This window comes from Notamacropus eugenii, chromosome 5 (genome assembly GCF_028372415.1).
Source record: "Notamacropus eugenii isolate mMacEug1 chromosome 5, mMacEug1.pri_v2, whole genome shotgun sequence".
Lineage (NCBI taxonomy): Eukaryota > Metazoa > Chordata > Mammalia > Diprotodontia > Macropodidae > Notamacropus > Notamacropus eugenii.
Window position 1 is genome coordinate 139,167,301 of NC_092876.1, and position 25,512 is coordinate 139,192,812.

Genomic DNA, 25,512 nt, shown 5'->3' on the forward strand with positions numbered 1-25,512 from the left:
TAAATAGCCCTCTGACCCACTAGTCAGCACTCCCAACCACTTCCAATTCATTTCAAAAGGAAGACACGAGGTATGCGAGTATCTATGTGGGATGGAGGGTGGGGGTAGTAAGAGGAGGAGGGGAGCACTTCTTTTCAAGGAAGATGAAATAAGAAGGGGCCTGATCACTACACTATATCTACAATAAAAATATCCTCTAATCTAATTGATAGACAGCTCCATGTACCACCTCCCCTTCCCTTCCTCCTTTTCTCTCTCTCCTCCCCTCCCACCCCCAGCTCAATGGCACCTCAAGGCTTCCAGGCCCTCTGGGACTGCCAGGGTTTTCAGAAAACAAGAGCATTTCTATTTTTAGCCCCTCTCCACCTAATAATACTCCCCAACACCCATTCAGTTTAATCACTTTATTGAGGACTGAGCGCTTCTGATGTTAGGAAGTAGTAAAATGTTCTAACTGGTTAAAAATGACACTCATTGGCTTTTGCCTTTGGTGTTTCTGAAACCTTAATTGTGGCTCTGGCTGCGGGGCTTAAAGAACCTTACGGGGGTTTCTGAGTCTTGCTTTCTTACCCCCTGCACCATAATTGAGGTGTTATATTACAAGTACAGCACTGACATTTTCAGACTCAAAATTCAGAAACCTTAAGACTCTGCACTTGCAAAACAAAAAGATCACCCAGCAGACTGAACACCCCTTCCTAGCACTCATTCCCCAGCTCTCCAGCACCCCTCCCCCCAATTCAAACCTTTCATTTTTTATTTTTTTCCAGCTTACCCCAGGCATGCAGTCTGTCAGAGAACTGTTTCTTCACATTATGGCTACAGCGTTATTAAAGTATATCTGACAACTAAAATGACATTCAAATTGCAGCTTGGAAACAGAAAGGTTTGTTTGGTATAATTAGAGGACCTGAGAATTTGGTGTGTATAGAAAATACACTGTTGGTAACTCTTCTCCTATAGAAACCTTTCAGAATGGTGGTTCCAATTTGCAAACAGGCCTTCCTCAAAGGAATGGGGGGAGTGGAAGGGCCAGCAGATTTCTGGGGGAGTTCAGTCCTTTCTTTTGTATTGTGAATCCTGCCCAAATATCCAAGGAACAGTCAGCCTCCCAGAGCACACAGGAGTAGGTGTGGGTCAAAAATTCAAATCAATGCTGCTTTTTAATGCAACTTTACATAAAGACATGTATGTTTGATATATAGAAACGTCCACTCTTCAGGACATATTTTGTTATTGTTCAGTCATGTCTGACCTCTTTGTGATCCCTTCTGGGGTTTTCCTAGTAAAGATACTGGAGTGGTTTGCCATTTCCTCCTCTAATTCATTTCATAGATGAGGAAACTGAGGCAAACAGGGTTAAGTGATTTGCCCAGGGTCACACAGACAGTAAGTATCTGAGGCCAGATCTGAACTCAGTGCTTCCTAACTCCAGGCCTGGCACTTTTATCTGCTGTACCACCCAGCTACCTCAAAGCATATAGGGATTTATTTTATGAGGTAGTATTGGGTCATGGAAAAGAGAGAAGGACTTGGAGGTTGGCAGAAATCTGAGTTCAAATCTCATCTCTGATACTTACTAGGTGCACAGCTTAGAGAAAATCACACCAGGATGTGTCAGAGGCCTCACCTGAACCCTAGTTTTCTCTGAGGCCAGCTCTCTATCCCATCCATGTCTCTATCTATTGTGAAATGGCAATAATACCTGGATGATTACCTGGATGCTGTGACAGTTAAAGGGTGTGTATGTAAAATGCTTTGCAAACTTAAAAGCGTAACTCTCTATGTAAATCTGTTAGTCTACTGCCTGTATGACAGATGGGAAGGTACGTCATGCCAGCATGAGAGAGGAGACTATTCTCAAGTACAACCAGGAACAATGCTCAAGCATTGGTAATGCAGAAATAACCAGTCCCCACTCTATCCACTGTCCTCCATCAAAAGGCACAGGCTGCAGCATGAGAAGTTTAGGTTGGTTTTCTGGAAAAACTGACTCGCGGTGAAAGGTGAGTTAAGATTTGCAATAGTGATGGCGGAAGGTGATGAAATCTTCCCAGGTGATCTCTGAACATATGATACGATTTAATTGCACTCAGTTCAACAATTCAATTTCACAAGAATTTATTAAGTGACTACTCTGTGCCAGGTACACAATTAGGTGGAGAAGTGCACTTGGGCCACAGGTCAAGATGACCTGAATTCAAATCTAGCCTCAGACAGTTATTATGGATGTGACCCTGGGCAAGGCACTTAACCTATTTGCCTCAGTTGCCTCATCTGCAAAATGGGGATAATAATAGCACCTACTTCCCTAGGTTATTGTGAGGATCCAATGAGATAGTCATTCTAAAATGCTTAGCACAGTGCATGGCACCATATAAACATTAGCTAGTACTATATAAAGACAAAAATAAAACAGTCCTGCCTTCTACTACATCTATATCTAAAGATCATAGCATCACAGATGGAGAACTATGAGGGTCCTCTGAGCCCACTGAGTCCAATCTCCACATTTTATCAATGAGAAAACTGAGGATCAAGAATATTAAGAAAGGCATCCAAGGAAGTAAGTGGTTTTTGTTGTTGAGTTGTTTTAGTCAGGTCAGACTCAAACGATCTCATTTGGGGTTTTGCACACAGGTAGTAAGTATCACAGGTAGCATTTGAACCCAGGTCTTCAGACTTCAGAGCTGGTGTTTTCTTTTACCCCTCTGAACCATACCTGCCTTCCTCTTTTAAAAATGGCTTAGATCAATCTAAGACCCATCCTTTCCAGACTAAGAGATTTCTGACTATGTTCCAAACTAGAAAATCCATCCACATGAATTCTTCCAATAGCCTTTAGTTATTTTCCTTTTTCCCCTCTATCATTTATTCCTTCTACTTCTCTCACTTTTTTTACCTTCCCTCCCTCCTTCCATGTCCTTTTCTACTTTCATCTCTCCCTTTTCCTCCATTCCAATCCTCTTTCTGCTATTCCTTCTTCCCTCTTTTCCCCTCTTTTCTTTTCCTTCCTTCCTTCTTCCTACCTTCCTTCTACCTCCTTTTCTTTCACCCCCTTCATTTTTCTCTATTTCAATTCTCTCCTCCATTCCTTTTTCTCTCTTCTTTCCTTCCTTTCTTCCTTCCCCCACCTTCCTTCTACCTCTTTTTCCTGTTCTCTCCTCCATTCTTTCTTCTATCTCCTTTCCTCTTTTTTTCCTTTCCTCCTTCCTTCCTTCCACCTCCTTTTCTACTTTCACCCCTCTCTTTTTTTCCTCCTCTACTCCTTCCCTCTCTTCTTTATTCCTTTCCTTATTTCCTTCCTCTCTCCCTCCCTCCTTCTCTCCCTTCCTTATATAGGTCCTTGTAGCACCTTCATAAACTCACTCCCTACTCTTTAGAAGGCAGCAGACAAGAAATGCCTCATTAACTTCCCCAGCTAATTTCACAATTTAACCAAACACTGAATTCCTGCATCTACTCAGCCAACCCTGTGATAAACTTTTAAAATTGGGGGGGGGGAGGTATAAATAAGGGCACAAGAGAACTAGAAGGTCAGACTCACGTGGGGAGTGGTCAAAGAAATAAAATGGGAGAGAAAGGGGACAGAGGCTGTGGTGACTTAAGAAAATAAAAAGACTGCCCAAAGGGCTACAAAAATGTGCATACCCTTTGACCCAGCAATATCGCTACTAGGACTATATCCCCAAGAGATCATAAAAATGGGAAAGGGTCCCACATGTACAAAAATATTTATAGCAGCACTCTATGTAGTTGCCAAAAACTGGAAGTCAAGGGGATGTCCATCAATTGGGGAATGGCTGAATAAATTATGGTATATGAATGTAATGGAGTACTATTGTGCCATAAGAAATGATGAACAAGAAGACTTCAGAGAGGCCTGGAAGGACTTATATGACCTGATGCTGAGTGAAAGGAGCAGAACCAGGAGAACTTTATGCACAGCAACAACCACAGTGTGTGAGAGTTTTTTCTGGTAGACTTAGATTTTTGTAATAACACAAGAACTTCTTACCAAAAAAAAAAAAAAAAAATCCCAATGGAGGATCTCAAGGCAAAATGCCTGCCACACTCAGAGAGAGAAATATGGAAGTCACTCACATATTGTAGCAGATCATGTTTGTGTATGTGTATGTGTTTGTGTATCATGTTCTGATTTGTTATACGATTTCTTTCATTTATCTTAGTCTGACTACATAGCATGACTATAGTGAAAATATACTCAATAGGAAAGTATATGTAGAATCTATACAGAATTGTATGCAGTCGTGGGGAGGGAGGGGGGGAGTGGGGGGTAGGTGTGGGGGGATAAAATCACAATTGTATGGCAGTGATTGTTAAACATTACAAAATAAAAAAAAAAAAAAGAAAATAAAAAAACAATACTTTTTAAAAATTCTCCATGAACTCTCCCAGTGCTGGCCAGCAAGGCAGGAGATGGGATAAATGAAGCCATACCAGTCCTGCCATGCAAGCCAACCAAAGTGCCCTGGATGACAATGTGTCTTCCTGTCACTCCAGGGGCCTGATGGCCTATATCGGGAAGCACAGTTACATGCTGTCCTTCACAGGGTATGAGTCAATGCAGCTGGGCTGTGTGCCAGAGTCAAGGAGGGGGACATGTGGAGGACAAGTTCACTTCTGCCTAACCCCAGTGGGACTTCCAAAGAGCACTCAAAGGTCTTGGCAAATCCACCAAACTCAGAACATAGGCAGAACAGAGTGAAAACAATGCCAGGGCCTGACCCTACCAGAAGTCAAGGTCAGACTGGGTTCACTATTAGAGGAGGTATTTTTAAGGTTTTGTCACAAAGGCTCTTATAGTTTGCAGGATATTCAGAGGTCAGTGGAAACAATGATTCCCAGGAACCATCTCATTCATTCATCCTCTACTGGTGCCCATACTCCAAGCAGCAAAGACAAATGGAGGGAAGCATGGAGGACAGAGGTAGGAAGAATGTCTCACCTGTTTATAGTGGTCCCCTGGTATGTATGTTGTACGTATACATAATGTCCTAGTGATTTATCAGCATCTCGAGGTATTTCCTCTTTAGGGTTTTAGCCTCTTTGATGGTAAGGAAACACTGAAAACCCAGCACGATCAAGCAGTGCTAAGTCACCAAGGACTATATCACCTTCTGAGTCTCCTCTGTGGCCCTCCCCTCCCCCCCAAATCAGAATCTACTCTCCCTCTTCCTCCTCTTCCTGCATTTCGAGGAACATAGCTCTGCTTTTCTTCCCAAAGTGGAATTCAGATCCTTTTAGCAACCCCTGCCTTGGTCTCCAGGAAGGAGAAGACAATTCCAAGCCAGGATCCCAGACACTTTACTGATCTGGTTTCGTGTTAACCAAAATGACTTCAAGGGAAATTCAAGCACATCAAAGTTTCTGGGAATTCTTTCCTTAGCCTGAGTTACCTTGTTACTGAAAACGACTGTGGCCTTCGATAATTACTCCAACAAAACGCAGCCGCCAATGAACTCACTGTGCTCAATTAGTTTATAATAGTCAGAGATATAACTACAAAGGTTTAATCCAACTCCCCCAGAAGACTGCTTAATCCCAACTATCTAATGAAAAGTTTAGAACTCCCTCCCCACCCCCCCCTTCTTTGCAAGCAGAGTTCTAATTAGTGCAGCTAAGGGAAGGGGGGGGGGGGTTGAGAAAGGAAGGGGAGTTGGGATAGGGTATAGTGGAAGGATTATGCTAGGAGAAACCCAGACAGAAGGCTTCTTCATTACAGTAAGTCCTTGGAGTAGAAGACCACCCTCTAGACCAATCTCCCAAACCATCTCATGGCTTTAAGAGCCTTTTGTCAAAAATCCCAGGATGGAGGGTTTCAGATTTTCTTACACTGCTCTCAAAGACCTGAAATCTTCTCATCATGCTGAGTGACTCAGCTTTGGATCCTCAACATCTCAACAACCTTGGACTCCTCTCCCCTCTGATTGGAGGGCTTGAAGGTGAAACACTGAGCACCTTCCAAAGCCTTCCTTTCTAGGGATCCAGACTTTCCAGTTAACTCTCCACTTTAACTCCACACCTCTGCTTGGTTTGGGAATATCATGCCCCTGCATGTATATTCCCCAGTCCCCTTCCCTCTTTCCAGCTTCCTTTTGTACATTGTCCTCCCTCACTGGATTGTAAGCTCTTGAGGGCAGGGACTGTCTTTTTATTATTATTATTTGCATCCTCAGCACTTACCACAGTACCCAGCATGCAGTAAGCACTTAATAAATGTTTATTTAGTTGAACTGAATTGAACCCCATTGTGAAATCCCTCTTCATCCTAGGGGTGTTCTAGATGCCATTCATGGTCCCACTAGGTTTTAGAGTGTCTAAGCCTCTGCTGTGGAAGCTCCGTCTAACCCAAGGAGAAAAGAGTTGAGATGGTTAAGGCTTCCTTGTGGTAGTTAACCTGTTTCTAGCTCAGTGGAATTATCAACTCCTGCTTCCAAAAAGCTAAATCCATTCCCAGGAGCATTCCATCCTGCCCTGTCTCTCCTTCCATTCAGTTCCTAGCCATGAACATCTATCTGTACTTGATCAGTTCAATTCAATAAGCATGCATTAAGTGCCTACCATATGCTAGGATATACAATAAAGACCTTCAAAAAGAAAGAAAGACTACCTGCCTTCATTAGCCATTCAATGTCTGGCTGGGGGACCCAATATCTCAACGTCAGGAACAGGGGGATAAGTCATCAAAATCCTAACCATCCATCAAGGTACAACTCAAATTTTATCCCCCCTGTAAAGTTTTTCCTTACCACCCAGCTCTCTGACCTCAAGTAGCATTTATTATCTGTATCACTAATTTGACACTTAACATGACCCCAAGGTAGAATGGAAAAATTTGGAAAGCTGAACCATTACTCAACCACCCCAACCTGACCCTCAACAACAACAAAATCCTCTTTTTAATACAGATATCCTCCTCCTGATGCTGTATGGTCTCTAAGGAATCAGTTTCAAGTGGCCCAGAGGCCAATGAAGAGAAGCCTAATGAGATCCAGTAGGCTGCATCATGTTTCTAACCACTGAATGACCTAATGCCAGAAGAGGCATAGCAGATAGCACTAAGGCAACAAAGAATGGATCAAAGAGTCCCACATCTAGAACTTGTTGAGGTGTGTGTTTGTCCTTCATTGCCAAAGAAGACCATGCCATCAGAGAAATAATGACATGACTTGCCCTTGACTTTGTTTTGAGTGAGGGAGGGCTGTGTAGGTCACCAGCCTCACTTCTCCTCCAGAGTCATCTGGATCCAGTGATCAGATATTCATCAGGATGACTGGAGATGACCCAGGATGAGGCAATTGAGGTTAAGTGACTTGCCCAAGGTCACACAGCTAGTGAGTGCCAAGTGTTTGAGGTGAGATTTGAGCTCAGGTCCTCCTGACTCCTGCACTGGTGCTCTATCCACTGCACCACCTAGCTACCCCCAGCATCTAGAACTGAAGTGACCTCACAAAAGCTGCTTAGTTCAAGCCTTTCGTTTCACAGGTAAGGAAATTGAGCTTTAGGCAGGTGAAATGATTTGCTCAACGTCACAAAGATAGGAAGGACAGAGGCAGGATCCTGAACCCAGATCCTCCAATTTCACTCTTTCCAAATAGGAAGTCAGCTTGTTTCATACCTTGCTTGGAGGAAAGGAAAGGCTTGAATCCTGCCTTAGAGCAATGCTTATGAGCTGTGTGATTTTGGTCAACCTCTCAAGAGTGTTTGTTCACTTGTAAAATGGGAGCTAATACTCCATGAGAGAAAAGGATAACATGTGGACAGTCTAATTGTTTCTCTATTCTCTGTCTCCATAAGAAGCATGAAAGCAGAGGTTATGAACTCCCTCTGGCACTCCAATGAAGCCTATGGACACCTTCTCAGAATCATGCTTTTTAATGAATAAAATAAAATGAAAAAATTAATTATGTTGAAACATAGCTATGAAGATTATTTTTTTAATTCACAGGCCTCAGGTTATGAACTCCTGTCCAGGAAGACGGCTCTATCACATTGGCATGACCCAATGAAAAGACCTGTTAAAGGTCATCAGCAAGAAATGCACCAAAAGAGAAAACATGGATAGGTTGCAATTTGCATCGATGGAGCAAATACCCACATCACTGAGCTCACAGACACATTAAAGTAGTGAGACATAGACTGCTGTTCATTTTACTTTCTGCCTCTTGTCTCATGTCTGCAGTTAGACTACAAACTCCGTGAAAGAAACTCTTACATGGCAGGTCTTGAAGCCAGGAAGATTCAAGGTCAAATCCTGCCTCAGACACTGTTACCCTGGGCAAGTCATCTGACCTCTCAATCTCAATTTCATCATCTTTAAAATGGGGATAATAACATTTTTCCCTTTAATAGTATTTTATTTTTTTCAATTACATGGAAAGATAGTTCTCAACATTCATTTTTATAAGATTTTGAGCTCCAAATTTTTCTCCCTCCTTTCCTTTCCTTCCCCCTCCCAAAGACAGCAAGCAATCAGATATAGGTTATAAATGTACAACCATGAGTAACAACCTTTTAGGGCTGTTGTGAGGAGGTAAAGCCCTCTATAAATGTATGTGCTGTCTGTCTGTATCCTCCACAGCATCTTATACACAGTAATTATTCAGTATTTATTAACAAACTGATAGCTCCTCCCAACACAGAGCAACGTAATGAAACAACTCACGCATTTATACAGCGCTTTAGGGTTTGCAAAATACCTTTTATACAACAACCCTGAGAGGTAGTTAGTGTAAGGAGTATTAAAATTGCACTCCCATTTTACAGGTGAGCAAACAAAGACTCTTGAGAGGCTGATGACAATCACACAAAGGAGGATTCAAGCCAAGGCCTCCTAACTTTCATTCTCCTACCCTATCCTCTGTACTTTACCAGTAGAGAAATCAGTTAAGGCTTCAAGGAAGCCCAAACTTCCCTGCTTTGTTGCCTACCTGGTAAATGAGTGACTCATCCTAGAGGAACACTTCTCAGTGATACACTTGTCATGATGATGTGGAAGAAAAGGGAAAGAGGTCTATATCAAGTCTACTTCAGCACAGTGCAGCTGTCCCAGGCAGAGCTGGTTCTGTAGTTCAGGAAGCTCCGCCGCCCCCCCCCCCCCCCCACTGCCACACGGCCAGCAAACCAACCCCATCTTCCCCACCAACAGTTTGAGGAAGTCCCTGTCCCCTACATTTCTAGGAAGATGTAGGCATGACGAGATACTCCCACCATAACCACTTTATAACAGCACTGGGAATCCTATACCAAGAGCAAAATTCCCTAAGTTGGCCTACCAAGAGTAGTCATCACAAGATGTTTTTGGTCAAGCAAAGAGACCACAGAAACATAAAATATTAGAGTGGGAGAGAAATTCAGACATCATCTGGGTATATTTACTACCTGTGTATCCTGGGGGCAGGCTACATGGCACAGTGAATGGAGCACTGGGTCTGCAGTCACGAAGACTCACCTTCCTGAGTTTAAATCCAGCCTCAGACACTTAATAGCTAAGTGACCCTGGGCAAGTCACTTTACTCAGTGTCCTCATCTATAGAATGAGTTGGAGAAAGAAATGGCAAACCAGTGTAGCATCCTTGCCAAGAAAACCCAAGAGTTAGAAACAACTGAATAACAACAAAAACCTAGGGCAAGTTGCTTCAGCCCTTTTGGCCTCAATTTCTCCTATGTAAAATGAGGCAATCAGATAAGACTGACCTCCGAGATCCCTTCCAGACTTAAATCAATGATCTTGGTCTAATCCAATCATTTCACAGACAAGGAGAGGAGGGTCTAGGGTAAAGCGACTTGCCTAAAATGAAATGAATTAAGTAACAGAGTCACAATTTTAATCCAGGTCCTCTGACTCCAACTCTACCACTGTTTCTGTTGTATGTCCAAGGGTTTTCCTTGAAAGTATGGTACAGAAAATTATGGGAGAAGAGGGTAAGAATAGTTCCTCAACAGTAGATCCTTCAGCATCACTCCCAGCCTGTCCTATCATGCATCAGTTCCCCAGGGAGATAAGGGAAAGGTATCAGTGGCCTCCACAACCAAGCACATGTTCCTTTGGCAGAGCCAGGGGAAGCCTAATAATCCTCACACCTGCTCCTGGTGGCACAAAGCAGCAGCCAATTACTGCCCTGTTATCATCAGGGGCACAGAATTCACCACCCCCAGGCCTCTGGGGTGTGGCAATCCCTCTAAACAGGACAGAGTTAACATTCAGAACTAGGTATTGGGCAGGGAAAGGTAGACCCTTTCTCCGCATTTCATTCCAACCCCCTTCTTGGTCTTCTCATCCAGACAATAGACTTCTAAAGCCAAGGGATGACAATTCAGATTCTTAAAACACCAAACATTAGTGCCAAAGAGCATTTCAGTCAAGCTCTCATTTTACAGAGTGAGGAAACTGAGGCACAGACAGGGGAAAGGCCTTACCAACTATAATTCAGTCAATTCCCCTGCCTCCAAGCAAAGGCTGATATTGATATGTTTGTCTGGGCAGGAGAAGATGTGAAGGCTTAATCTGCTTATCTTAAAAAAGAAAAGAAGAAGGAAGAAACTGCTTGTCTGGCATTGCTCTGAGCACATAGGATGGGCAACATCTTTTTAAAACAAGATATAGGTTAGATCCTTCTCTGGCAATTTCTAAAACTCATACTTTCCAAGAGCTAGAGCATTAACCAGTACTGTAAAAATCCTACAGATTAAAAAATAACAACAAAACCTAACTATTTGGCTGTAGCCCAGAAGATAAAAAGAATCTTGATATTCAAATGAAGGGTCCTTGCCTGAGGCAAGAAGAGTTGAGAGAAGGGGAAGAAAGGAGAGAGAGAAGGGAAAAGGAGAGAAGTAAGGAGGAGAAAAGGAGAGAAATCAGGGGAGAAATAAAAGAGGAGGAAGGAAGGGAGAGAGGAGAGGAGAGGAGAGGAGAGGGAGAGGTGGAAGAGAAAAAGAGAAGAGATGAGAGGGAAAGAGAGAAGACAGAAAGACAGACAGAAAGGAAGGAAGGAAGAAAAAGGAAGAGAAAGAAAGAAAGAAAGAAAGAAAGAAAGAAAGAAAGAAAGAAAGAAAGAAAGAAAGAAAGAAAGAAAGAGGGAAGATGGAAGCTCATGCCCCACAAACATGGATCGGGGGACAAAAAGCCAAGTGGCAAAAGGGATTTATGCATTGTAGCTGCTTTACTACCTAATTAATTCAGTAATTTCAAAAACAATTTTATTTATGTTCCATTTACCACATCAAAAGTGCAAAAAAAAAAAAAAACCCACTGATGCTAAAATAATACCTCAAGGCATCTATTTTTAATCAGTTTAAAAAAAAAAACACACCACCCAGCCCTGGTTTCTATACAATCTCTCTCGGGCAGACCACCAACCCTCGGAGAGGGAGAGAAAACAGCCAAGCCCTCTGTGAGAGCCTTCCTGGCTGCTGAAAACGGAGCTTGTCAAAAAAAACAAATCCATAATGGCCCGAGGCTCCTCTCCAATCTATTTTCTGCTCAGCTGGTTTTAAATGAAGTTATTATGAGTCATTAAAACACCCGCAAGCCAGTGGAAGTCAGCCAATTACAATTTTAAATTTAGCCTGTTCTCTGCCCCATTCTCTTGTTTTCTTCCTGGGCCCACAGAACGCTGTGCCTGTTATTTTTTCCTTCTCTTCCTTCCTTCACCCAAAGTGGATGAGACAGTTATGAAAACGCATAGTACTGCAAAGGAACTCAGAGCCATTCATATAAAACTCAAATTATTTAAAACAACCCCCCCTCCACTACCACCAAAAAAAATGTAAACTCCTATCCCTCCAAAACTAGCTTATTCTCTACACCCACCGGAAACTTCCAAAGCTCCCGTTTCTGAATCTTGTCTGGGGTCAGAGGCCTGCTTCCGAAAGGAGAACATTCTTCAATGGAGTCTTGGGACACACACACACACACACACACAGACACAGACACACACACACACACACACGCACACGCACACACGCACGGTAGCATCAGGGAAGGTGACATGGAGCTCCAAACTCTCTATTAATGAGAAGTAACAAAAGACGAAATCCAAAGGTGAAGCCAGGCTTTCTCAATCGTCATTCTAAGTCACCAGATAGGATAAGCCAGTTTTGCTTTTAAAACCAAAAGGTCTTGTGTGGAGCCATTACAGCAAGGAAATATTTTGAGTATTTCATGGAAATTCTTGTCTCATTCAGACATGTGTTGCCCAGCACACAGTGGGTACTCAAAAAGATTTATTGATGATTCTGATTTCCAGAAACACAAGAGTAGCCTCTTTTACAATTTTAGCACAATGAATAGAAACCTACAGCTTCACTGGATGCTCGTTCCTTTAGTAGAGTGGTATCTGATCCTGCCGAACCCAAGATGGTCAACTCTTCAGGATCATCCATTCCTTAGCCTGGTGTATACATTTCCTCTGATTCCCTGCCTCCATCATCTTCAACGCCTCCCTCCTACCTCCAATATCACCTTACCAACATGTTCCATGTCCTAGGACCCTTTCTTGCCCTGCAAGGTTCACAATTATAATCTTGGGTTATGAGATCAATATCAATGGACCTAGGTAAATCCAGAGGAGAGGCTAAGATCAATCAATCAGTTAATAAGCACCTACTATGTGCCAAGCATTGTTCTAAGTGTTAGGGATACAACAAAAAGTGAATGACAGTCACTGTTCCTTGTCAAGCTACAATCTAATAGAGAAGACAACATGCAAACAATTATGTACAAACAAGCTATATATCGACTAATGACATGGAGTAAAGTCAGAAGGAGGAGAACAGACTGATTAAAATGAAGCATCTATGGCTTGGCACAAAATATGAGGCTGCTCTAAGTAATCAATGAACTAGAGCCTCTCTGTTCCTTATACATGGTGCTACATCTCCCACCTCTGTGCCTCTGCACTCACTGTCTCCTAAGTCATGGCTGGAAGGCACTCCTTCATGTCAAATCCACAACCTCCTTCTTCTCCTTTAAGACACAGGTCAAGAATCATCTCTCATATGAAGCCTTTCCTGTTTCCTAGTGTCTTCACCATCAAACTATCTTGCATTTAACTACTTTCTATTTGTTCTCTGTACATAATTCTGTATGTCCTTGATGTCTCCCCCACTAGAATACAAGCTCTTTGCAAGTCTGGATTGTTTCATTTAATGTATTTGTAACTCTAGTGCCTAACACATGCTTGGCACATAGTAGATGCTTCACAAGTGCTTTTTAAAAATGATTAATAGTATCCAGCCCAACCCAACCATCCAGTCCCTTTTGACAGTATCCCCTCCTTGTATACACAAAGAAGCATCACTGTCCTCCTGAAAGGGCTTAGATCATAAAACTTAGAGGTACTGAGTGCCATTTATTTTCAGAAGAGATAGATGAACAATCTCCCTGGATCTTTGTGGGATCCAGACCTGAGGCTGGAGAATGCCATTATCTTACAAAGTAAATGGCACCTCAGCTGAGAAGGGGTGAACTCCCACGCCCAATCTCCCATTCTCACTCTCCAGTATCTTGTCTCCTGACTTAAATGTCCCACAGTACAGTGCCAACAAGAGCTCCTCACACACAAAGGCCCCAGCCCTCTGATCCTGAGCATATCCAGAAACACATGGCAATTTAGGCAGCAAGCATGGTCCAAGAAGAATCTTGTGGAATCTGAAGGCACCTTACCTTCAGGAAGGCATCACCTTCAGCTCAACTGCTATAGAAAAGTCCCAAATACATCCCAGAAAACAATGACTTGGGCAGGGTAAACTCCCTCAGTGGACCCTGAAACCCTGGCCACAAAAGTTCACTGGCCTCAAGGCCTAAGAGTCAAGGATAACCCTTCACAGAAGATGATCCTTGGTTCAGAACTTTCTCTAGAGCCAAGAAGGACACCCTCCTCCTTCCTGTCCACCAGACACACACTCAACTCACTCTCTCTCTCCCTCCCCATACATCTGAGAGAGAGAGAGACAGAAAAAGAGAGAGACAGAGAGAAAGAGAGAGAGAGAGAGAGAGAGAGAGAGAGTGTGTGTGTGTGTGTGTGTGTGTGTGTGTGTGTGTGTGTGTGTGTGTGTGTGAAAAATAAATTTTGGGGACAGAATCAGCAAGATGAAGATGGAATGAAACTAAGACAGAGACACTGTGACATGGAAAAAAAGAAAGAGGGGGAGGAGACAGAGGGAGGAGAAGACAGGAGAAGGGGGGAGAGAGGGAGAGAGGGAGAGAGGGAGAGAGGGAGAGGGAGAGAGGGAGAGAGGGAGAGGGAGAGGGAGAGGGAGAGGGAGAGGGAGAGGGAGAGGGAGAGGGAGAGAGAAGCATACACTAAAACACCAAGACTAATGCAGGAAAGTGAGGGGCAAAAATGGAGAAATAAAGGAAATGAGAGGCAGAAAAAGAGTGGGGAAAAAAAGGAAGAAGCTAAAACAGAGATATGCCATCGGCAGTATGCCAAGAGTGAGAGGACCTCAAAGGGGGTCCCCCCAAAAATTGCTCTATAAAAGATCCATGGATGGCATGGTACCTATCCTCCTATACTTATCTCCCATATGTCTATAGATACCAATCTAGCCAATTAGAGGGTTCTGGCCACAGACAAACAGCCTCATGGAGGATGAGCCAGAGTAAGATAGTGGCCTGATGAAAATGATTGTATTCCTTTTTGTCAGGTCCAGGCCAAGGAGTCCTTGGAAAGCAATGATACAGGACATTAAGGGAAGTTAAAGACTCCTAATCCATCCCATGAACTGTTCCATACCACAACCCATCACCCCCTCCCAGACCTGCATAAAAACAGCAATCAGTAAAGCAGCCTGAATCAAGGGAGGTAAATAAATAGATGAATAAAGAAATCAAATGTCACAGCATTCACCTATCTAAGTTAGGAGCAACATTCCTATCGTAATCGAACTTCATTAGTCAAGTCAACAAAATCATATGCCATCATGGAGAAGGAACGTGAGGAGAAGGGGAAAAGAGAGAGGAAAAAAGGAAATTACCCTATTTTGGGATTGAAAAATCACTGAGAGAGAGAGAGAGAGAGAGAGAGAGAGAGAGAGAGAGAGAGAGAGAGAGAGAGAGAGAGAGAGGTTATTAACATAATTTCCACTTTCTTTCCTCCACCCTTAAAGTAATGTTCTATCTGACAGCCTCCTCTCCAAGGGGGGAAAAATGACAAACCGAATCCAAAATTCAACAGCCTGTGTTCTGTTCGGAGAGCACACAGTGTACTGTACAGCCCATAAAACTCCAAACAGCCTCCAGACACTGCTGCAATCGTCCTCCATCAAAACACTTTGTCTTGCATACAAAAATAAGATACAGCTCTGAACGGAATACCAAATCAGCCCATTACAGTACAGGGAGGCTGCTACTTAGCAACGAGGGGGCTTTAAAGCCGCGATGCTCTACAGGAAGCAAAATCTGTCGAGCCTGTTGGGCAAATGATAAACATTAGCAGTATTAAAAAACACAAAAGCCATGTAAATGGATAGGACATAATGTGGAAACAAATTTATAGAATAAACCAGGGCAGGGGGATGGGAGGGGTGAGTGCAATGAGCTGCCCAACCCTTGTTAGGGCACCATATGGAGTGACAGACATGTGTCTTTTTTTCGGGGAGAGTCATGAACCCCCTTTTTTGCACTAGGGTCGGAGGTGGGAGGGAAGGAAAGGGGAGAAAAAAAAACAACAGAAACATTGTTTAAATACGATGAACTTTCGGAAGTGTCTCTGTCCTGCCTGCCTGATGTAAAACCTCTAAGATATAGGATCCAAGACCCTGATCACATATATTTAGCAGCATTAAGGCAGGCAGATGTGCAGAAGATTTATCAGCTTCCAGGCGGGTGGTGTTGCAGCGGGACCCAGCATCACTGCACACAGAGCCTGGTACCTTCAAGAACAAAAACCCAGACCAAAAAAAAAAAATTTATAAATAAACTAAAAACAAAACCTACCCTATCTAGGCAGGGGGGAGGGGGGAGTATATTTCATCAGGTAAAAGGGAAAAATACTCTGGCTGTGAATCAGCAGCAGGGTTTAGGATCCCAGCCAAAACAGGAGCTAAAAAAGCAAAACCATATTCTTCTGGTCTCAGCTTAGGCTCTTGAGGCAGAGAGAAGTGGGGGGTGGGAGGGAGATGACTGGAGGGAGGAAAAACAACACCCCCCCAAAAAGAAATGTATTTTTCATCAGCCAGTGTATAATTTATAAACAGCATTAAACAGTTTTTGTTTTCTTTTTTTTCCTCTCTCCTGTGTATGAGGCTTGGATAGCAGTCAAGCCTGCATTAATTTCTGCTTTGGGTACAGCGTGTTCTTGGATGCACATCTGCAAGCGATCATAAACTCTCTGGAATGCTGGCAGAACATCCAGACCTGCCGGCAGGCCAGTGACGACATCACTCGGGGAAAAAATTCGGGATGCTGGCCAAATTTAGAGGAGAGAGAAAAAACAGAGGGGGGAGGAAGTGTGCTCCAGAAAGCTGGTGGAGAGAGGGATGCATCTCTCTGCTCTCCTTTCTTTTTTCCACATTGTATCCACTATGGACAAATAAAATGAAAAGATTGGGGTGGCCTTTTGGGTCACCCCTCTCTGCATCCCAAACTCCCCTTAGATCTCATGACATTCTGAAGGATTTTAAGTAAAAGGAGGTGAGGAGGAGACTATCAAGTTTCTCCTCCTCTCCTTATCTCCTGGATTTGCCCTGGTGGCAGAAATAGGAAAGGAAGAGAGAAAAAGTTTACATTCATTAAAGAAGGGTAGGAGGGTAGAGAGTGAATGAATTACCTACGGGTTTCAGATCTCGGCTTGATAACCCTCAATCTCTTGCTCTTAGTAGATATCTGATCTGCAAAGGGAGAAAGGGAAAAATAGAGAAAGTGGAGGAAGCTTTAGAGTCAGAAGACTGTGCCCAAAATTGGCCATCTCTAGAGCCGAGCATGTTCAATTCTCTCTTGATTTCAGCTGTTGGCCAACTGTTGGTTCATTCCTCACTCAGGGTGTTGAGGAGATGCCTTGTCCCTCCGTCCCCTTTCTCTGTTCTTACAGCCTGTTCCATGGACAGGGGGGAAGAAGGATACCTCAACAAAATCTCCACTCCTGGAACTATCCAAGAGACAGAGACAGAGACATGGAAACATGAAGAGACACAGAAACAGAGAGACAGAGACGCTACCATTGCAAAACAGTAACAAAAAGAAAGATCTTTGGAACCTCATCAACTCCCATTGTCTCTCCTGTCCAGTCACACATGGCAGAAATACGATAACTATGAGATATAAACTATGGTGTTCCCTCTACTTTTAATGGCACAATAGCAAAGTTTTGTTGTCTCGAGATAACTACCAAATCAATTCCTGGTGGATGTCAAAAATGAGACTCTAAATCCCTATGCAGGACTCTGAAAATAAAATAAGATAAAAATGGGGCGCTCCTGGGGCTTTGGGTTGGGTCTGATATAAGGGACAGTTTCTCACTAGCTCAAGGTGTCTGCTTAGGCAGACAGTATTGTGAATTGGAGATCAGAAGATATCTCATCCAGGGTACAGGATGTTGGCCTTTCCCCACTCTGGCCACATCCCAGTTATAGAGGCCAACAATAAAGGCCTGGGTGCTGAAGTTCTAAAGTCCTGGTTGCTCTATATCAAACCATTCAGGAGCCAATTCTACTCTCAATATGACATCACTTCCCTCCTTAAAATCCTGGCATAACTCTCTATTGCCTATAGAAAAAAAGTCCAAACTTCTTGACTCAGCAACCAAATCCTTTCATAGCTTGACTTTGGCCTACCTTTCCAATAATATCCCTCATAAAAGTCCGCTCTTCTGACCTTAGAGTTCAAAGACACTGGACTTCACATGTATCCAGAAAACATCCTTTGAGGTTACCTGCCTTCATGCCCTTCCTTATAATATTCCTTCTCATATGTAATACCTTCTCCAATCTTTACCTGTAAAAGTTCTATCCAGATTTCAAGGGCCAACTCAAATGAAAATTCTTCCATGGAGGTTTTTCCAATTTCTCCATGATCTTTCTCTCCTCTGGCCAAGGAATGGCCAATACAATGAAAAGAGGGACAGATTTAGAATCAGAACTTAAGTTCAATTCTCAGCTTTCTAACTCATGATCCGAGGAAGTTCTCTGTGCTACTCTTATGGCATTCAACTACAAATCTGGTTGGTACATGATATTTAAGAAGAATATGTTTTTTATCTTCTCCTACTAAATTCTTAACTTTTCAAGAGCTGCAGCCTTAGTTTATTCATCTCGGCATAACTAGAGTACGCAGTTCAATGAAGGCATTGTAAACCCAACCTACCTTTTTCCAGCACGATGATCCACAAGTCAGTCCCTTGCACAAAACCCTCTGATGCAGCCAAAAATTTTCAGAACATGATGAACAAGTAATTGTTGAATGAATGAATGTAGGAATGAGTAACATACTCAGAGTAGAAGGAAGTCACCCTCCCCACCTCCCAAAAATACCATGGAAATGCCAAATAGGATAGGCCATCAAGAATATGGAGACAATTCTAGGCTCTTCTAAACCTGTAGTGAATGCCACCAGCATGGCAGGCTGGGTTGTGGGAAATTTAGTGTTGGAGAGGAATCACATACTAGCAACAGTTTCAGAATCAGCTTGAGTCTGACAGCTCTGGGCTCCCTACAAATATCCTAGGACTAATAGGGGATTTACAGTGGGGACTGAAACTGTGAAAAGGAAATGCAGGTAATATTTCTCACCCCATTCCCCCACCCACTTCCACATGGGAAACTTCAGACCAATACTCAATTTTGGATATATTTTTCTCCCTCTGCTCATTTAGTAATTTAAAAGTCAGACTAGAGACTCAATGCTACTCAATGTCAGATTTATTTTTTCAGCAAAGGACAGTTTTGGGATGCACCTGAGATCCTCTCCTGACATCCCTGACCCTAATTTACAACCTATAGGCAGCTGAAACCCAGGGGTGCACACCCCTGCACCCTTCCCTCAGGGTGAGGGAAGGCCTCTAAATATGGCATTGACATTCTCAGCTGAGTGCCGATTTTTAGCTTTCCTGGTTGTGATCTCACTCTTGCCCCCACATTGGCTTTGTCTCTTTGTTTCTGACCTAGAGAAAATCTGAGAACTGAAGGCTCAGTCAGATCAATCTCATTAGTTAATGAGTTAATTTGTTTGTTAACTTAAACTTGTTATCATCAGGTATATCTCATAAACACTTGATTAGTTAACTTGTTGGAACTAAAATGAAAACTTCAATTACACTAAATGTTCACTACTATCATTTAAAGGAGAGAAGGCGGGGGAGAGAGAGGGAGAGGGAGAGAGGAGAGAGAGAGAGAGAGAGAGAGAGAGAGAGAGAGAGAGAGAGAGAGAGAGAGAGAGAGAGAGAATGTCTCTAGGAGGGGCCTTCTACAGGGCAAACTTCTAATTAAACAAATTGTCAATTTCAACACAATGAAAACTGATTTAGGAGAGTAAATTTAATATTCTAGTCACTGAAAATAAGACCTCACATTGTCAATCTCATACAAGCTGATTTCATCTGATGGGGGAAGGAAAAGAAGATGAGGGGAGACAGAGAGAGGGAAAAGACAAGTCAGAGGGTCTTATTCCTTTCATAAATAACACTGCCCTGGAATTCACTGTGGTCTATTTTCAAGTATCAGAGCAACCCTCTCTTTGCCTCCTCCTTCACCCCACCCCTGCCAGATTAGAAAAAAAAATTAATCTTGTATGATGACAAACTTGGCTCAGCATTCACTGTACATACTGTACCCACAAGCCTGGCGTTCAGCCAGGGCTGGCGCCGTGCCAAAACTACAATAACAAACAGAGGCAGGGCTCGCCAAAAAGGAGGGGAGGGGCCAGAGGGAAGGAATGGGGGAAGGGAAAGAGAGCTGACATACAAACACGATACTCTGGGAGCTCCAAGGAACAGAGACAATATTGTACCAGGGCAGTGCCTAGGATGGGCTGCAGAGTAGAATTTTTTGGGGGGGAAAGGGCACTCACTCCAGCCCAGGGACTGCATCAGATGAACACCATAAGCAAACCCTTTACTACTTCCCTAGCCCCAAATTAAAGCCTCCACAGCCCTGAAAATTGGGGATCACTGGTAATATTGCTCTATGACTCTGTTTCCAGTGCTGGAAAATGGGCAGGGCCATGCCAGGGGTTCCTTTTTGTCCATTCATGCTGACAGTGTGAACATCAGGCCCTAAGCTGAATGAGTGCTCTGCGTGAAGCCATCTCTCAGCTGAAATAAATAAATTCTGTTTTAGCAGCATGAAAACATGTTCTATCACCAACAGACTTAAGCCTTGATTCTACATTTTAGAACTCTCTGGCATCAAACATCAAGGGAAGGAGTGGGAGCAAGTAAAATCCAATTTCTGCAGCTAAAATCTGAGATTAAGCATTGTTAGTGGAGTTGTGAATTGAGCCAACCTTTCTGGAGAGCAATTAGGAATTATGCCCAAAGGGCAATCAAACTGTGCATACCTTTTGATCCAGCAGCACCACTGCTAGGTCTCTATCCCACAGAGATCATAAAAAAAGGAAAAGGACCTTCTTGTAACAAAAATATTTATAGCAACCCTTTCTGTGATGGCAAAATATTGAAAATTGAGGGGACGCTTATCAATTGGGAAATGGCTGAGCAAGGTGTGTTAAACAATGTAATGGAATACTGTTTTCCATAAGACTTCAGAAAAACCTGGAAAGACTTGCATAAACTAATGCTGAGTGAAATGAGCAGGACCAGGAAAACATTGTACACAGTAACAGCCACATTGTGTGATGACCAACTTTGATAGACTTAGCTCGTTGCTGAGAAGAGCTGTGACAATTCCAAAAGACTCATAATAGAAAACGCTATCCACATCCAGAGAAAGAACTTTTGAGTCTGAATGTAAATTGAAGTATACACTCTTCACTTTTTCTGTGGATTTTCCCTCTTTTGTTTCTTCTTTTACAACATGACTAATGTGGAAATATGTTTATATGATTGTACATGTATAACATATCAGATTGCTTGCCATCTTGGATGGGGGTGGGAAGGAGGTAGAGAGAAAATATTTGAAATTCAAAATCCTATAAAAATGAATGTTGAAAACTATCTTTACATGTAATCAGAAAAAAAATTATCATTTACAAAAAAATAAAATCAAATTTGGGATTAACCATCACTGACCATCTCTGTTCTCTAAGCATTAACTCTCAGGGCAGACCTGGATTAGCAGCACACTAAAGAATGGGTTTGGCTGTTTCATAAAAGAAGGCCTTCCTTGTTAAATAAGAACTAATTTAGCCCTTCCCATAAGACCCAAAGTTTACCACACGTAAGTTTTCTTAGGCTTGCCAGTCTTCAGATATAAATTTTATTTTCAAGTCTTTACATGTCATTAGGAAATACATAACAAAATACATATTTTTAAAAAGACTATTGATAAGAGGGAGGAGAAATGAGAGTAAAATCACTAAGACCCATAGTAAATCTGATGTTATCTGTGATCATGAACTGGAACCCAAACTTTTGCAGTTAACATTCTATGATCACATGTCCAGATCATTTTATGTTCTTTCTAAATCCTCCAAAGTTGAGAGTCTAATGATGTGCTATCAATAATGTGTTAGATGGGGTTGGCAGGATAAAATGGGCCAACAGGCTCCAGTTTACCATTAGTGAGTTATTTGGAATGGCCTAAACTGAGAATTTCAAAAAACCAAACTTAGAATGAAAGAACCTCAAAGTTGGAAGAGCCTTATCTCCCATACTTGACACATATGCATTTTGAGTACAAGTTCCTTCTATGACATCCTGACAAAGAGTCTTCTCTACTTAAAGCCCTCCAATGATGGGGAATTCATTACCTTTCAAGTTCAACTCCATTTGGAGAGTTCTCCTTATATGGACCTTAAAATGAACCTCTCTGCGTTGCTTCCAGCCGTCCATCTTCTTTCTGCTCACTGAGGCCAGGTAGAATTAATCTAACGAATCTCTTTCTTCCACATTATGACCCCTCAAATGTTTGAAGACTGAGATTCTGGACCTCTTAAAGTATTCTCCCTATGACATCATGTTTTCTAGTCCCCTCACCATCCTACTTGTCCTCTTCCAAACAAAGAACATGACATAATGGAAGAGCAATGGAATGGATTGGGGGCCGGAAGACATGGGTTCCAAACTTAGCTCTCCCACGCATTCCCTATGTGACAGTGGGTAGCTAATTTAACCTCCTGGGCCTCAGTCTCCTCATCGGTAAAATAATTATCTCTAATTATTGATTATCTCTAAGGCCCCTGACAGCTTCTGATATATAATTCCATATGTAGTAGGAAGGCCTATGAGAAAGATGATAAGAGTGATCAGACCTACTGAACTGCTCCACAGTTCCTCCATGACCTTCTGAAATAGTGGCAGGCAGAATTGAACCTTGTACGCCAGATACGATCTGACCAAAGAAGGAAATAATGGAACTATGGAGAATCTCCCATTATGAATGAACATTGTGTCCATATTAATGAATTATAAGGCCACAGGCTTCTCATGTCTACTGCATCATGTTAAACACTTAGTTAAAAGCTCCAGGTCTTTTTCATATAAATAATAAGTGATATGTACATAATATGTCTGAGTTTTGCAAAACACTTAAATATGTGGTCTCACTTGAGACCCAAAACAATGCTATGAGGAGGCAAGCACTGCAGATAGTATTAGATGAGGAAACTGGGGCCAGCTAACTATCAGAGGTCATTCAGCTAGCAACTAAGGCCAGTTTATCCTGACTGAAAATCTAGATCCTTTTTATACCATACTGACATCTATTCTTAGACCCATATACTATACATACACATTTACATATATGTGTACATATATATACATACACATTTACATATATGTGTACATATATATGTGTATATAAATAGGCTTCATTACCTCTTGATACATACACATACATACTTGAAGATATATATATATACACATACATATATATATACATACATACACACAAATATATACATACACACACATTCTTGATAGGTACAGACACATACAAACATATACTTATACTAGCTGTTTAGCCCTGGGCAAGTCACTTCACCATTGTCTGCCTTGGTTTTCTCACCATTCTTCCAGGGTTGTTTTGAAGATCACTTCAGAAACTTTAAAGTGCTACATAAAGGCTAGCTACCATCATCATCATCATTATTACTGTTCAGTTCAAATGCTGGCCTTTAAATTCGCCCTTGTTAAATCTCCTCTTATGAGATCTGGTCTCTTTTCTAGCCTGTTTAGATCTTTTTAAGATCACGATTGCATTGCTGAATTTATTAGCTATCTTTCACAGCTTCTGCAAAGTTGACAAACATGGCATTTTATAAGACATTTGATAAGTATGCCTTCATCTAAATCTTTGATGAAAAATACTGAATAAAAAGAAAAGGAGAAAACCCTGGGGTACTCATTCCCCTAGAGACCTCCTCTGTTGACAATGATCCACTAATAAAAACTGAGTCCCCCAGGTATTAATTCACTTACTTGTATTATCATCTAAGCCACCCTTCTCTGTCTTCTTTCATAAAGATATCATGAAAGACTATCAAATGCCTCACCGAAACTCAGCTACAGAAATCTGTATTCCTTTAATCTTCCAGTTTTATTTTCCTTTCAGACAGAGTTACAAGTCATATAAGAATAACCCAAGAAACTCATTGTGCCTTAGTGGGAATACCAATTTTCTTTCACAGTGTTCACAAACCACCCCTTTAATAATCCATTCTAGAATTTTTTTTCCCTAGGAATTGAAGTCAAGTTCACTGGCACATAGAGTTTAAGTATCTATCTTCCTGCCTTCTTTGAAAATCAGGGCATTTTGCTCCTAGAGTACTCTGCATGATTCCTCAAAGATTAATAACAGCAGTTCACCAATTACATCTGCACATTTTTTCCAGTACCCAGAGATGTTTGAGTCACCTGAGCTAGGAGACTTGAACTCATTAATGATAGCTAAGAGCTCTCTTATGAGCTTTTTACTTTATCCTGGGTTTCAATTCTCTCAACTCTCTCTGTTCTACCCTCTCTAGTTTGAAGATCTTTCCCATTTTCTCCTTGAGAGAAAAGACAGAAGCTAAAATATAAGATTCTATTTTTAGATTCTCAGATGCTACCTTCTTCATGAAGCTTTCTTTCCCTGACCCATGTGAAATCAATTGCTCCCTCCACAAATTTCCCACTGCAACTGGTTTGTCTTATGACATCCTCCCCTTTAGTAGAGTTAACTATGTACCTTTCCATAATCTCCTCCTCTACCCCCTAGATTGCAAAATCTATATTTTATAATACAAAATCTATAGTGCCTATCTATATTTGTGTCCTTAGTGTTTTTACATAGTAGGTACTTAAGAGATGTCTGCTGAATTAAACTGCTTTCAATATGTCCTTCTGTAACCATCATTCCATTCATCCCAATTGGTTTGATAAGCATGGCTTAGTTGATGGATGAACAGCCTTGGATTCAGGAGGCTGGGGTTCAAGAGCTGACTGATATATACTAACTATGAAACCTGGGGCAAATCACCTCAAGCAACTCTGACTATAAATTGCAGACCACCAACCCTGATTCCACCCTGGCCATCACCCCAGGAAGGGAGAGACACTGTGGCAAGCTAACACCAAAGTCCTTGGCATTGTGTTCAGTGGTTCAAAAATCAGTCCATTGTGTCCAGTGGTTCAAAATCAAAATCAAAATTTTATCAGTAGAAAGGTGCATTTTCATCTGCTTTACCCCTGTACCCTAAGGACCACAGGACATTTCCATTCCACTCCTGATTCCTCCCATATGTATTATCTCCCCCATGAGAATGTAAGCTACTTGAGAGAAGAAGCTGGTTCCATTTTTCTATTTGTATCCTTGTCATGGAGTATAACGCTTTGCACATAGTAAGTGCTTAATCAATGCTTTTTCCTTCATTCATTCACTAGTATAGTGAATTTCTTCACCAATTATCCCACACTGATGAAATCAATGGTCCAAAACAACAAATATTTTCACCTTGTCACCAAGAAGTTTTTGTTCTTTTTTTTTCTAATTAATCTTAGAGATTCATGACTCTCTTTTCTATCACTTTGATTATTTGCATTTGCTTTAATCTTTCAAATGGGCAGCAAGGTGGGGCTATGGATAGTGTGCTAGGCCTGGAGGCAGAAAGACTTACCTTCCTGAGTTCAAATTTGGTCTCAGACACTTACGAGATATATGACCTTAGGCAAGTCACTTAACCCTGCTTGCCTCAGTTTCCTCATCTGCAAAATAAGCTGGAGAAGGAAATAGCTAAACCACCCCAATATCTTTGCTAAGAAAACCCCAAAAGGGGTCATGACTGATGAACAACAACAATCTATGAGGATAACCTTTTAAAATTATCTATAAAATGAGGGGTTGGACTAGATGATTTCTAAGGTTCCTTCTAGCCTTAATCCTAAGATTCTATGG

At 42.0% G+C, this 25,512-nt stretch overlaps 1 protein-coding gene and 1 long non-coding RNA gene across 9 annotated transcripts in view; one reads left to right on the forward strand and one right to left on the reverse strand.

Moving 5' to 3' along the window:
• The window catches only part of ZBTB16 (zinc finger and BTB domain containing 16), a 253,600-nt gene that overhangs the window by 107,271 nt on the left and 120,817 nt on the right, over nucleotides 1-25,512 (reverse strand). For 4 of the 8 annotated variants that reach the window (XM_072611061.1, XM_072611058.1, XM_072611059.1 and 1 more), the window contains exon 4: nucleotides 16,801-16,857. The exons of 2 other annotated variants lie outside the window; for them this stretch is intronic. In XM_072611061.1, the coding sequence (XP_072467162.1) occupies nucleotides 16,801-16,857 (57 nt within the window). Of the gene's footprint in view, nucleotides 1-16,796; nucleotides 16,858-25,512 lie in introns of all 8 variants that reach the window. 2 more of the 8 variants (XM_072611063.1, XM_072611065.1) reach the window with 1 other exon arrangement.
• On the forward strand, nucleotides 4,637-8,607 carry LOC140505254 (uncharacterized). The gene is made up of 3 exons (XR_011967428.1): nucleotides 4,637-4,951; nucleotides 6,933-7,133; nucleotides 7,973-8,607. It is a non-coding gene; the product is annotated as an uncharacterized lncRNA (long non-coding RNA).